At 32.8% G+C, this 14,383-nt stretch overlaps 2 protein-coding genes across 4 annotated transcripts; one reads left to right on the top strand and one right to left on the bottom strand.

The window, feature by feature from the left end:
- Positions 1-260: 260 nt before the first annotated feature.
- Positions 261-6,908, top strand: LOC115706197 (potassium channel AKT1). 2 transcript variants are annotated; one of them, XM_030633762.2, is made up of 10 exons: positions 261-677; positions 1,333-1,698; positions 1,784-1,841; positions 1,961-2,278; positions 2,377-2,622; positions 2,725-2,856; positions 2,951-3,136; positions 3,263-3,457; positions 3,598-3,673; positions 5,607-6,908. In XM_030633762.2, exons 1-10 carry the CDS (start codon positions 490-492, stop codon positions 6,524-6,526), a joined length of 2,685 nt encoding a protein of 894 aa, XP_030489622.1. In that variant the 5' UTR covers positions 261-489; the 3' UTR covers positions 6,527-6,908. The 2 variants fall into 2 exon arrangements, with proteins under 2 accessions (XP_030489622.1, XP_030489623.1); XM_030633763.2 differs by lacking the exon at positions 261-677 and adding an exon at positions 900-1,224.
- A 3,469-nt stretch (positions 6,909-10,377) lies between these two features.
- On the bottom strand, positions 10,378-13,731 carry LOC115707005 (uncharacterized). Of its 2 annotated transcripts, none has more exons than XM_030634800.2 (7): positions 13,549-13,731; positions 13,068-13,267; positions 12,326-12,411; positions 12,081-12,227; positions 11,355-11,478; positions 10,717-11,003; positions 10,378-10,609 (listed from the first exon to the last, which is right to left on the bottom strand). In XM_030634800.2, the coding sequence occupies exons 2-7, from the start codon at positions 13,255-13,257 to the stop codon at positions 10,517-10,519; spliced, it is 927 nt and encodes a 308-aa protein (XP_030490660.1). In that variant the 5' UTR covers positions 13,258-13,267; positions 13,549-13,731; the 3' UTR covers positions 10,378-10,516. The 2 variants fall into 2 exon arrangements, with proteins under 2 accessions (XP_030490660.1, XP_030490661.1); XM_030634801.2 differs by having other exon boundaries at positions 12,326-12,439; positions 13,549-13,728.
- Between the last annotated feature and the right edge of the window lie 652 nt (positions 13,732-14,383).

The raw sequence follows: 14,383 nt of genomic DNA, 5'->3' as shown, positions 1-14,383 counted from the left end.
AATTTATATATATAGTAATTCCCCTTATAAAAAATATATCTCATATTAAAAAAATTAATTTTAAAAAGTTACTTTTATTATAGCTTTTTCAATTCGTATTATTTTGTGATACTTTCAATAACTATTTTAATTTTTTAAATCATATTTAATCTTTTTTTAAAAAAAAATAAAATATGATATAATTTGTTATTTTTTTTTTTAAAAAAAAAAAAACTATTAATCGTTATATATATAGTTGGAGAGAGAGGAAGACTCGGAGTTGTCACGTTTTAATAAAATAAGTACGTGTGTGCCTATAGACAATTCCATATGTGTATTTTAATAATAATATATATAAACTCATTATATTAGAAGCAAAGCAGAGGGCAGTCTATATATATCGGTGATAGGTCTTAAGAATTAAGATATGATATTGAGAAGCAGAGTTGAGAACATGCAAATTAATAAATAATAGAGAAAATTAAGCACAGAGCAGATCCAGTAGAAACAATGGCGGTGAATATGAGTAACATGGGTATGTTCAGGGTGTGTGGTCAAGAAGAACTTGAGCAACTCTCTCGAGAGGGTAGTCAATATAGTCTCTCAACTGGGATATTACCTTCCCTCGGTGCCAGAGCCAGTAATCGGAGAAACAAACTAAAGTGGTTCATTATATCTCCATACAACCACCGTTACAGGTAATACTTCTTCTTCTTCTTCTTCAAAAATAATTCCCTCTTCCTTCTTCCTTAATTGTAAAAACTAGTTTTGGTATCATTAAATATATAATAATAATAATATTTGGGATTCCTGGGTAGGTAAGTAATAATTAAGGCAAATATTAATGGCATTGAGTATTGTGATATGCGTTTTTTTCAAAGCTCAAAATCAGTTACGACTTTTTTTTTTTTTCTTTTTTCTGTTTTCTTACGGTGTGTTATTTTGTATTTGTCTGCACTTTCCTATTCTCCAAAATGGTTCATAATTCTATATTGGGAATGGTTATAACCTGTTACCGTGTTCTTCCAACTTTACAATTGCTGAAAAGACGACAATGAATTTTGTATTCCTTTCTTATTTGTTTTTTAGCTTGTTATTAAATACACATTTTTTTTTTTAAACTTTCTGAAACTGAACGTTTGGTCAACACATAAACTTTGCTCTTTTCTGTGTTGCTCTACTATACTTGGTTTTTAATTCAATTCTTAATTGATGGCCTTAAGAATTGTTGATCACATGATTTATGTGAGAAACTGAACTAATTAGAAAATTCTTTTGACCATCTTCTATTTGGTGTTTCCTGGAAATTCCAGAACCTTTTTTTTTCTAACAAAACATTGTGCTATTTTTCAGGGTATGGGAAACTTTTCTTGTAGTTCTGGTCGTTTACACTGCTTGGGTTTCGCCATTCGAGTTTGGCTTCCTTCAAAAGCCAGCGGGGCCACTAGCCATTACTGATAATGTTGTCAATGGATTCTTCTTCATAGATATTATTGTTACCTTCTTTGTAGCTTACTTGGACAAAACAACCTACTTACTTGTGGACGAGCCAAAGCAGATTGCCTTAAAGTATGCAAAGTCTTGGCTGGTTTTCGATGTTATTTCCACTATTCCAGCCGAACTTGCCCGTAAGATTTCTCCTTCGGTATTCAGATCATATGGCTTATCCAATATGCTTCGGTTATGGCGTCTTAGAAGAGTTAGTGCTTTATTTTCAAGGTATAAGAATTTCTAATAATTAAAAAACAGAGGTCGTAATTTTTATGTGTAGTGTTAATTGGGTTATTTTCTTAATTTTTATCAGACTGGAAAAGGATAGAAACTACAACTACTTCTGGGTTCGTTGTGCAAAACTCATATGTGTAAGTACTTTTTAATGAATTTTTGGATATTTTGTCTTTTTTTTTTCTTTTATTAGTTGGCTGTGAAAAATTCTTGTGTGTAAGTAAGTAAACCCCTTTGATTTGGATGGTTTTTGCAGGTTACCCTTTTCGCTGTTCATTGTGCTGGATGCTTTTATTATCTTATTGCGGCACGTTATCATGACCCGAAAAGGACTTGGATTGGTAGTTCAATGGAAAATTTCCTTGAACAAAGTATTTGGATTCGATATGTTACCTCAATATATTGGTCCATCACCACTCTCACAACCGTTGGATATGGCGATTTGCATCCTGTGAATACGAGGGAGATGATATTTGACATTTTCTACATGCTCTTTAATCTTGGATTGACAGCCTACTTGATTGGTAACATGACTAACCTTGTTGTACATGGAACCAGCAAAACGAGAAAATTTGTAAGTTAATTATTTAGTCTCCTCGTTTGATTTAACATGTATACTAATCCAAGTATCTCTATAAAAAATTTAACTTTGTTTTGTGCTGGAATTTTCAGAGGGACACTATACAAGCTGCTTCTAGTTTTGCCCAGAGGAACCAACTACCAGTTCGACTTCAAGATCAGATGTTGGCACATTTGTCTCTCAAATTTAGGACAAATTCAGAAGGACTGCAACAACAAGAGACTCTTGACTCTCTTCCTAAAGCAATTCGATCGAGTATTTCACATTATCTCTTTTACTCTCTTGTTGATAAGGTCTACTTGTTTCGTGGGGTTTCAAACGATTTGCTTTTTCAGCTGGTAATTTTTTAAGTCATGTCATTTATGTGTTTTCAAGTTACATTCTCTCCTCCCACAAGTTCAATATTTTTAATTGTATTGTTTTATTTGGTAATTTCAAAGGTCTCGGAGATGAAAGCTGAGTATTTCCCACCCAAAGAAGATGTCATTTTGCAGAATGAAGCTCCTACTGATTTCTACATACTTGTAACTGGTTCAGCGGACTTAGTAGTGTTAATAAATGGAGTTGAGCAGGCAAGTTTGATGAATTCTGTGACAACACTATAAAGTGACATTTAGCTTCTTTGATCATTGAGATTCTAATAGTCATTGTGTTAACTCATCACAGGTTGTAGGAGAAATAAAAAGTGGTGATCTATGTGGTGAAATTGGTGTACTTTGTTATCGACCTCAACTCTTTACTGTTCGAACAAAGCGGTTGAGCCAGTTGCTCCGGCTGAACCGTACGGCGTTCATGAATATTGTTCAGGCCAATGTTGGAGATGGGACCATAATCATGAACAATCTTCTTCAGGTGTGTAGCTTTTCACACAATTATTACATATAAAACCAATAAGAGAATCATTTTCAATGTAATATAAGATCTTATATGTTGACATTAAACTTTTTTATGGTGTCTTTTCTTTGTTTGGTGGTACAGCATCTGAAGGACCTTAAGGACCCTATTATGGAGGGAGTTTTGTTGGAGACAGAGAACATGCTAGCTCGTGGTAGAATGGACCTACCACTCAGTCTATGCTTTGCAGCTCTTAGAGGAGATGACTTGATGTTAAATCAATTGTTGAAAAGGGGTCTGGACGCAAATGAGTCTGACAACAGTGGCAGAACAGCTTTGGTGTGTGAAAAATTTCTCTGTTTATGTTTGTTTTATTATTTTTCTTCCCACTTTATGCTTTTTTAGTCTAAACATAATAATGCTAACTGTTGATAACTTGATATTTACTTGTGTATTTCTTTTCTTCATGTAAAAAACAGCACATAGCATCATCCAAAGGAAGTACCAACTGTGTGCTTCTTCTTCTGGACCATGGGGCAGATCCTAATTCGAAAGGTATTTTTTTCTTTCTTTTCTTTCTTTTTTTTTTTTGTTTTTTTGGGGTGGTGGGGGATGTAGGGGCAAGGCAAGGGGTCAAATTTACCGAGTCTATGAAATAGTAGTGGGGCCAACTATATCTAAAGCAAGTAGATAAGGCAATTTTTGTTGATGTCATTCATTCATACATATTATTTCTTTATTTCTTTTTTTCTATTTTTTAGTAAAGTCTAGAAGTTAACAATAGAAAAGATTAAGCGGAAGACTTGCATTGCATTATTTGAAAGTACTCTGTTAGGAGAAGGGTGTTGGTCTGTTTAAAAAAACTAATAATGTAATGACATTATTAGACTTCACTGTCAAACAAAATATTTCTCCCCTATCATGGAGGATAAACAATTGACTTACATGAGTGGTTACGTAGTCTAGTTTTGAGTCAAATAGTCCCCAACTGGAATTTAAAAATATTTACTTGGGTTGATTTAGTCTTTCACCAACTAACTTCATTCCAATATTAAATTAAAAAAAATGCCAAAAATGATGAAGAGAATTTAGATAAATCCTGGTTAATTGACTTCCATAACACTACGTGGTCTATTAAATATAGAAATATCAGTTTTGATTTGGTCTGCACAGTCACTATTCATAGCCAATACCCTTCAAACAGAGCAAAACAAAACAAAAACAAAAGTATACTAAAACCAGTAATTGAATTGAAATCCTTAGTTGTTTATTGGGAGCCACATTTCATGATCCAAGAAATTTGATCAATTCTTTATATTTCTTTCCCTATATAATCTAACTCTTAAGTCAAACGTTTTCTGTTTATATAATTAGTTAACAAAGGCGAAGCAATGTGGCTCACCTGATTTTGTTCCCTTCATTTGGTCGGTCTTTTATAATTATCACTCGGTTCCGTGAATAACAAGAGAATATTAATGTAGTATATCTTTATAGAATTTCCTATTTAGGCAACCAACTATTTGATATTCTGTATTTGTTTTGTTTAACATATCTTGTCTCTGAAGTTGAATGAAAATCAGTGACACTGTAATTGGATCTGATGAAACAGTTCATTCATATCATTGATTAATTAATTTATAATAAATACATGAGTACTTCTGTAGTCATGCATGTGCAACCTCCCCTGTCCTCCGAATTAACAAAACAAAATCTTTTATTAATATAATGACGGTGTCAATAATGTAATCTCTTCCATAATTCAGATTAAAATATGAAAGCATGAATCAATGTGTCATCTTTAACCATGTAATCTTCCTAGTTGACTTATTGTGGTCTGTCATTTCCACAAAGGGATGGGGAAAACGACATTATAACTAGTAAAAATGTACAATAAAAACTAAGATAGTGTATTACATATTTTTTAGTATTTCATTGATCTGAAGAAACTTTCTATTGTTCGAATGAGTTAGAGACTTGGCACCTTGGTAGTTTTAGTTACATTTGCATACATCCAAATATATAATTACTTTATCAGCAACTGGTTTATGTGTGTTTGACTTCACAAAATAATTTGCTGTTTATTTTCTTTTCCTAATCAATTAATGTTGTTTATTTTAAAATATATATCATCATGTAATTGTGGATAACATGGGTCCCCTTTCCTAACATGGACCACCCCTCTGTATTTCTTTCATAAATGTTCTCCAATCTGTTACTCGAATTAAAAACTCTAGCCTAGAGGAATATATACGAACAATTGATCTATATAATAATATCTTTGTCAACTCTCCTAGTAGTAGTAGGGTAGGGACAACCTTCATTTCCAATTGTCTTGCCCGTGTATGTGTCCCATTTATTTATAACCAATCAATCGATCATATAAATATTATCTATTTAAGATTGATGGATTTTAAAACCTATTTTTCTTTAAAAAGTCAGAACACACATCTTTCATAATAATGACGCTGACTTTTCTTTCTCGTTACAGACTCTGAAGGCAATGTACCACTATGGGAAGCAATACAAGGAGGGCATGACCATGTAGCCAAGCTATTACTAGAAAACGGAGCTGTTTTGAACGAAGGTGATGTGGGGCATTATGCATGCATTTCGGCCGAGCAAAACAACTTAAACTTGCTCAAGGAAATAGTTCGATATGGTGGTAATGTCACAGCTGCTCGAGCTAATGGCACTACTGCCCTCCACGTGGCAGTTAGTGAAGACAATATTGAAATAGTCAAGTTCCTTTTGGAACAAGGTGCTGATGTTGACAAAGCAGACCATGATGGTTGGACCCCAAGAGCACTAGCTGACCAACAAGGTCATGAAGAGATCAAGTCCCTTTTCTTGTACAAGAAAGAGCAGCCTAAAACTCAATCTATAATTCTCATTCCTGAGGGTGAGAGAGACAACAAGGTTCGGTTTTTGGGCAGATTTACAAGCGAGCCTACCATCCGGCCTGTGGTTCAGGAGGGCTCATTCCCTGGCTCGGAAGGTTCATGGGGCCGTAGCCGGCCAAGGAGGAGGACTAATAACTTTCACAACTCATTGTTTGGTATAATGTCTGCTGCTCACAATGTAGATAAAGGGCCATTATACTCAGTTAGCATGACAAAGAGTCCCAGAAACACAAATGGGATTACTAACCCTCCTAGAGTGACCATTAGTTGCCCCGAAAAGGGTGAATATAAAGGCAAGCTTGTTCTTCTTCCACCAACATTTCAGGATCTACTTGAATTCGGTGCCAAGAAATTTGGTTTCTCCACAGCTAAAGTGGAAAGTAAAGAAGGAGCTGAAATTGATAACATAGAGGTAATTAGAGATGGTGATCATCTCGTTTTTGTTAAAGGTGATGACAAGGAAAGTGGACTTGAAAATCAAAATCCTCCGACGGAAGGAGATTTGTAGTACATACAGGCTGGATTGGATGTTGTTTAATTTTTTCAACAAGTTACTGCCACATGCCAGATCAATCAAAGTGTTGGGAAGAGATGTGGTTGAAAAGATACTAACATTTTTTTTTCTTCTTATTATTATTAATATTTCTTTTGAGGAAGGAAATATGTGTCCTTTTTTTTTTGTTCAATTCAAAAATGAAGGATGAAACGAACATAAAGATGAAGATAATAGAGGGTTTTATGTACATGCGAAAAATGTGAAAGCAATGCACAAGATTCCGTGAAAAGAAATATACGAAAAGCTTACTCCATTACCAAATCCAATGGAATGTATGTTATGATACGAGTACATAATTTAATGTGTACATAAATTTATTATTACTATTTTCGTATTTTCTCTCTTCTATGCCATATTATCTTATTCTAATTTTACTATTACATACCGAATTGCCGATGGTTCTATCAATCAAAAATAATAATTACGCAGCTAAACCAATTCCATTCAACTACATAATATATATATATATATATATGTGTGTGTACATTTATATATCTCTGGTAACTCATGACTATAATTATGTAAATTCAATCTTTTAATCACCTTCCTAAAGTTCCTAGTCATGCATCATCAACATAGATTTTACTCACTACTCACCTCATTCTCTTGGTTCATACTGGCAAAACATTTATGCAACAAAGACCACTGAAGCTTTTAAATCTACTCTTCTGAAAGCATCATATGTTCTCTACCTCACTTTCTTTATCCTGACTGATGTTCCATGTCTTGCTTTAGAACTGAATGCCACAATTGTAAGGTGGAGCTGTTGAGATTCATAACATATTAATCCATGTTGTACAAATCACACCAAATAATTGCTGTAAAACTAAACTCTTTTAGGCCTACTTCAATCTTCAGCTAAAATATATATATAAGAGGACTGCAATAATAACATCCTATCATAATTTCTTTCTCAACTTCTATTTTTGAAAATAAATACTGAAATATTTTTTTAAAATTTTTTTCACAGTAATATTTGTCATAATTACGACATCGTTCTGCTTATAAATTTTTGAAAAATTCTAAATAGTTTACAGTGTCCATAACAGATTTGAAGTATTTTGAACACGCGTGGTAAACTGAAATATTAAAAACTTTGTTTTTGACACTGTAAACTATTCAGAATGATTCAAAAATTTACAAGGATAAAATTGTAATTATAATGAACATCATCATGAAAAAAAAAATCACATATATTTTTGAAGATGGAAGTTGAAAAAAATTGTTATTATTAACACTCCTTTATAATCATATACATAAAATTATACTATACTATGTAAAAAAAAAAAGAATATATTAATTTATTGATTTAATCCAAATATTAGAAAAAAAAAATATTTTCTTTTTTCTTTTTCAAACAAAAATAAAATTTTTTGAAAGACTAATTAAAATTTGTGTCCTCGAACTTTGATATATACGAAATTATGGCCCGTAAAATTTAAATTGATAAAATCATGCCTCAAAGCAACATAGTAAATTGTATATAATAAAATGATTATGACTTTGTTTGAAGCTAGCATGGAAAGAGTTGGATAATCTTTGGATACTCTCAGCCTCAGCCATCCCATGCATCCAGGAATCAAATCACACTGAAAACAAAGGAAAGCCCAAGCCTCAAATGTATAATTGATGTCTAAAACACAAGATGAGAAACAGACCTTGTTTAACAAGAGAATCATATTTTTGTGTTAGCAATGCCATTTCAAATGATTTCCCAAGTGATAACATCTTGTACCTTGTGGGTCCTCGCATCCAACTCTTGTATTAACAATTATTTAACATCATAAGATATGGTATGGTAAGACAACAGAAAACTAGCTATATACTATACTAGAAGATTTAATGATTTACTGAGAATGCTTCTATATCACCGATAAGTAAGAACCGGTTACTATATTTACTGACAAGGCTTCTTCATTACTGATAAATAAGAACACTCTCAACAATATCTAGGTGGATGAAGAAATGAAATTGATAGGAATTTCTTCTCTACCCAAGATGAATCTTGAATCAAATCTCAAATTACTTCTCTTATTGCTTATAAATATCTTAAAATACAAATAAAGTTCCAAACTTTCAACGGTTCGGAAATCTCTCCCAACTAGTGCTAGAACTATTGCTCCTAACTAAAATAACAGCCATAACTGCTCAACTACTAATCTCCCTACACATACCAATATGCCCCAACACTACATCTTATTCTAACAATATCCTATTTTACCCTATTGAGGATGCCTTGTCAGAAATTTAGAGGAAGAGTGATTGAAAAAAAAAAAAAAAACATTCAATAGTTTACTGACAATTATTAAGCATGATCATACATGGTAAGACAACAAAAACCTATTTGAACCTACCCTTTTAAGAAAGCGGATATAACACTCTATTTAGTGATTTACTGATAGTGGTATTCACTCATAAGTGGGAACTGTGACTGTAGAGTTTGTAGATAAATGAAGAAAGATTCTAGAATATCAGTGCCCATTTAATAGGAGAATTGGCTTTAAATTACATGATCGCTATATGAAATTCCTGAATCCTATATAACCATTCCAGGATGTATCATACAAAACAAAACAAAAAGGTAAAAAAGAAAGAATGAAAAATTGGCATACAAGCAATTGAGACGATATTTATTTGAAGATGAGCAAAAGTCCAACTTCAATAAAATTGAAGTAAAACCTATTCAAATAATGGACCTAGAGAAAACAGACCTGGACAACAACATCTGAAGAATCTATTACTTTGTAGAATTCGCCCTAAAATAATACATTTACTTCAACCGACCGTTCTCAAACATATTATGTCAAACCAGGTCTCTCAATCAGTCCCCTTCATTTCCTTCAACATTGACATCACCGAAATGCTTCTCCTCAAATGCATCTACACATTACCACAAAAGATTATTTTCCAAAGCAAAAATAATCTTATTCAGAAAAGTCATCGGTATTAAATAGAATCTAACATAAGAAGTCCAATGTTTATATCACGTTGTTGACTAATGAATTTGACACTAAATTGAAAGCCTAATTTGTCTCTACCGATTAAAATTTATCTAAAAATCCACAAAAACTTATTTGGCCATAGCAATGGGTTCAAAAATTTATAATTCTTGCGATTTTTAGGTATTGTGAATAGCTCTTTTTCACCATAGAGCCATAGAGGATGAAGTGAAAAGTTTCCTCCCAACAGTTTCTTTTATATCAAAGACTTCTTAAACAGTAATAGAGTTTAAGGGTTTCTTGTTTACTGAGTTAACTACAGATGGAGTTTTTTCAGACTTGTATTTACTTATAGACATTAATACAACTACAGCTTCTTATCAGACCAAAAAATAAAAAAGATGTACGCTTCACTACAGCACATACACCAGCAGTCTTTGATACAAAAGTAGCACAATAATATGAATGCCATAAAAACTGAATCAACTAGTTAGTTTACAAAGGCACGAGGAAAATTCACGATGAGTGTTCACTTATAGACTTTAACCTCCTATGACGTATTTTGTTCAGCTTAGTATATTATTAGGTAACTAATCAGCTAATCATACATGAAAAGTTGTCAATGAAATAAATATTTTGGTTGCAATGTCTAACAAATAGTCATAAGGAAGACCGTTGGTCACCTGACACAAACTATCCTTTGGATCTCTAATCATCCAGCTGTAAAAATCACTTTAATGTGAGGTTGTGAATTGTGACTCTGCAAGTATTCAAAAAGTAGTAGTACTGCCATTCTTAACAGTATCAGGTGCAAAATATATGTGGAAGACAATCTAAAGAACGCATTAAAAGATAACGACCAAATGAAATACAAAACTATTTATTAAACGGATGTATAACATTCCAATACAAACTTATATAACACAGTAACAGACATTCTTTTCTTTTTCATTTTTTTTTTCTTAAACACTCGAAAGGCATAAATTCATGTTCTTATACATAATTACAACAACTTAAGCATTTTCAAACGTTCTTCATTTTCTGGATCCAACTTCGGTGGGGTATAACATCCATGAAGATCCTCCACTATGTACTCCTGCAAAATTTCAGAAACAACCCCATTATGTGCAAGTATTCTTAGCCACAAAATCAAAAAAACAACCATGCAGAAGTAAACAGAAATAGAAAACCTTCAGAACCTACCCTAGTGAGTTCCCTCTTCGTAAGGATGTGGTAATGTCTCTGCCAAATCCTCTGTATAGCCATGGTGGCAGCAAGAAATCCATAAGCTATGCCAAGAATCGCAAACACCACAACAAATACAATAACAAGAGCAAAACATGCTTCCATGGATGCTGGAAAGCAATCCAAGATTCCCCAACCATAACAACAGTTCTGGCAGCCAGCCATTCGTGGATCGTTGCTATTAAGTGATGAGCAATGCAGTATAAGCCCGAAAAATCCAAGCATCACAAAAAAGGCCAGTACCCCTGAAAGTTTCAAGAACACAGCACACCATTTCAACAAAAGATCCAATGCGAGAAATTGAATGTGAATTGAAACACTTCTACAGCATTTTCCTTTTCTGGCTCTTTTTTGTCTTTTAAGAGAGAGAGGGAGAAACAAAAAAAATTATTATTACTGCGATTTTCCTCTTCCTTATAATGTAGTAAGTGATAGACCTGTAATATCCTAAAAGCCCAGAAAAAGACATAAGACATGGCCTACTGCCTATGATAACAATTATAGTAAGATAGCAATCACAAGTGCAGCATAATCCCTCAATGCAAGCAGGAATAATTAATAAGACTGTATAACATGGTTTGAAGGAAATAGTTTACCTATACAATAATAAAAAGGTATAGGATGTTTTGACAGAATGCGATCCCAGCCATCGCTAAATGAATTTCTGAATGCTCCATCTTTATCCATTAGATATGCGAAGCCAGCCATGGCAGCAATTACCTAGAATTACATGTGCCACATTATGCATACTTCTGTTATATAAAAAATGGGGGGAATGAAGAACTAAATTTCAACTGAAACAATAATGCATAATCAATATAGAAGGCACTAACATTTTTATCAAACCTACATTTGGCTATGAAGCACAAACCTTGAAATCAAGCGCTAAGTTAATAATTGTACCTCATAAAACAACCAACATATCACACACAGTACCTTATTCCATTAACAATATCAACATAATATACCAAACGACTCTGTCCACATTCTGAACAATATACAAGAAGCTCACTTATAATAATTCTGAACAGATGACATAATTCATTAAAGATCTCTTTCACATATTAACAATATAAATGTCCTATCTACTAGAGGTCAAAATAATATACATTAACATGCTTCAACAAGTTAAACCGCAGTCAAGTTCAAACAAATAAATTAAAAATATGAAAGAACAGATGTGTACTTTATTAGCAAATTAAGTTGTATGATCAAAATTCAAAACTATAGAACTAGTGCCTTTTGTAGTAAATAAATGAAACTATAGAATTTACACAAACAGTTCCATGATTCATGAAAATTCAAATAGTATAATATCTTACAGTTTGTACAGCCAAAAACACAAGAACAACATCTCTTGCAACAAACAGTCGAAATTTAACTTTACGCCATGAATTGTCCTCAAATGATTCAACTCGTAGGTGAAATTGAGCTTTACAAGTTGTGCAATGAGAGAAAGCGAATCCTTCCTAAAATAAAAATAAAAATACTCAGAATGTTGCCAGATTTAGATTACCGCTGAAGCTTAGCAACACAACATTAGTAATAAGTGTCAAAAAAGAATTACCTTAACAGAACGCCAATGGTCAAGACATGATCGATGAACAAATTGCTGGGTGCCTTTGCACATGCAAGGAGAAATCATTTCGTCCTCTATAAGATTGAACAACAGGATTTTAGGCTGAGAATATGGACATGTGTTTTAGTAGCAATTACATTTTCCATAACCTAAATGGACATATTAATTATTGACATGTAATGGGTATGATGGATACAAAGGTAAAACAACAACACTAGAATGAACATACCCTTATGAATACATTTTAAATTTTTAGAAAGGACACTTCCTAACGAACATACCCTTTATTTGGGGGATGCAAAAAGTTAGCAACTAACTGTTTAAAATGCCTAGCTTTTAATTTATGTGGTTTGCTACCATCTCAGAAACTGATAAAAAGCTAAGGAAAATTGATACCTGAAACAAATAAGAAAAAAAATTAAACAAGAGCAAGTGAGCTCGACCAATCTATACCAATTTTACATCTCAAGGTTCACATTATTGAAGTATACTGTATACCCAAGTTTTGCTATTAATAGCAAGATAAGTCCAAATTCTACTTGTTCCCCATTAAAACTTCCGTAACTCCTACTGAGCTATTCTAACATTTTACAAGCTAACAGCCAAATTTCAGCCTCAGATACAGGAGCAAGAAAATATCAAGAATCTCCATGCTTCTGTTAATAGACATAAATACAAAAGATCAAATAATACAATTTGTTTTTTTAATGTAACATGAGGTTCAAATCACCTGGTTCAGCATCACTTTCAAGACAAATGCGGCAACAAGGAATAGAGCCAGCCTCAATATCATCTTCATCCTTTATTTCATTTGAGCTCCCTGAGGAGGAAGAAATAGAATCAACCTGCTTCCCCAGCAAAGGGTCTGAATCATCATGTTCCTGAGCCCCCATTGGCTCTAGCTGTACTTCCCCTCTCATTGATCGCAACCTAATACAAGTTTTAAACAAGCAAAGAAATAAAACACACCACTCAAAACCCTGGAGTGAAAAAAAAAATAAAAAAATCTAATTTAATCACGAAACTCCCAGAATATCAACACGAACAACTGCAGAGTCTAAAATCAAAATCCATAATTGAGTATTCCGTTATGTAAATTTTATCTATGTGAGGTTTTCCAAGCGACCAAACAGACCGATTAACGAACAGTGACAGACTCGTATTCATGTATCAGATGAATATATTGATCATGTAAAATTGAGAAAGAGTACCTGGATTTTTCAATCTTGGGACAATTGAGAGATAATTTGGTGAGTGTAGAACGGTGGAAGCGAAGAAAAAAATTGGATAAACTTTTTGGTGAGAATGGGATGTGATGCAACGAGGAGAGAAATGGGAGAAAAAGAAAAGAAGAGGACTATGCGCTCAGTCGTACGACGCACGATCATGATTCACCTTCATAATTCATCTATTGCACGTCCGTTTTTGGGCTTGGGTAGCTGGGCTTCGAGCTCCACAAAATTTTTCATGGGCACACTTCCCAATATTGATCTGGGCCTAAGCATATTGGACCCAATTCAGGTAGTTGAAATTCTGTTTTATTATGAATTTTTCTAATTTTTTTACATATATATGTGGAATTTTATTTAGTTTTTTTGTAATAACGAGTTGGAGATGGAAATTTACAAAATAGATCTAAAAATAATTTTCTTTTACATTTAATGAACTTTTATTTTATTTTATTTACATTTTTGACAGTTTTGTATTATTGTAACATTATATTGATGTTGTCGCATCGTTATGGTAAATTTTCACAACGTATAACAACAGACTGAAAAAAAAATCCGTAAAAATATATAAAAAAAATTAAAATTCCTTAAAAACATATACTTTTGGCTGTTTGTGGGTATTTCTAAAATAATTCCTATAAAATATATATTTCCCGTAGTTTTGTATATGTTTTTTAATTTATTTTTATTTTGATTATCAATTTAGTATTATTAGCTTTTATATTTTATGTAGGGTATTTTTGTCAATTTGATCTAAAGTATTAAGAATGTATGTTTACTTTTTATTTACTCCCAGCTGCATTAGATAATTGATTTA

Source organism: Cannabis sativa, chromosome 1 (genome assembly GCF_029168945.1).
Source record: "Cannabis sativa cultivar Pink pepper isolate KNU-18-1 chromosome 1, ASM2916894v1, whole genome shotgun sequence".
Classification (NCBI taxonomy): Eukaryota; Viridiplantae; Streptophyta; class Magnoliopsida; order Rosales; family Cannabaceae; genus Cannabis; species Cannabis sativa.
Note: the sequence above shows the minus strand (reverse complement) of the source record. Positions and strands in the feature narration are given on the sequence as shown.

Coding starts and splice junctions, on each gene's coding strand:
- LOC115707005 (XM_030634800.2), bottom strand. CDS start 13,257: ATGAGAGGGGAAGTACAGCTAGAGCCAATGGGGGCTCAGGAACATGAT. Junction 11,479..12,080: donor TGTTTTTGGCTGTACAAACT/GTAAGATATTAT, acceptor ATGTAATTCTAG/GTAATTGCTGCCATGGCTGG. Junction 10,610..10,716: donor CGAAGAGGGAACTCACTAGG/GTAGGTTCTGAA, acceptor GAAATTTTGCAG/GAGTACATAGTGGAGGATCT.
- LOC115706197 (XM_030633762.2), top strand. CDS start 490: ATGGCGGTGAATATGAGTAACATGGGTATGTTCAGGGTGTGTGGTCAA. Junction 678..1,332: donor CCATACAACCACCGTTACAG/GTAATACTTCTT, acceptor GCTATTTTTCAG/GGTATGGGAAACTTTTCTTG. Junction 3,674..5,606: donor GGCAGATCCTAATTCGAAAG/GTATTTTTTTCT, acceptor TTCTCGTTACAG/ACTCTGAAGGCAATGTACCA.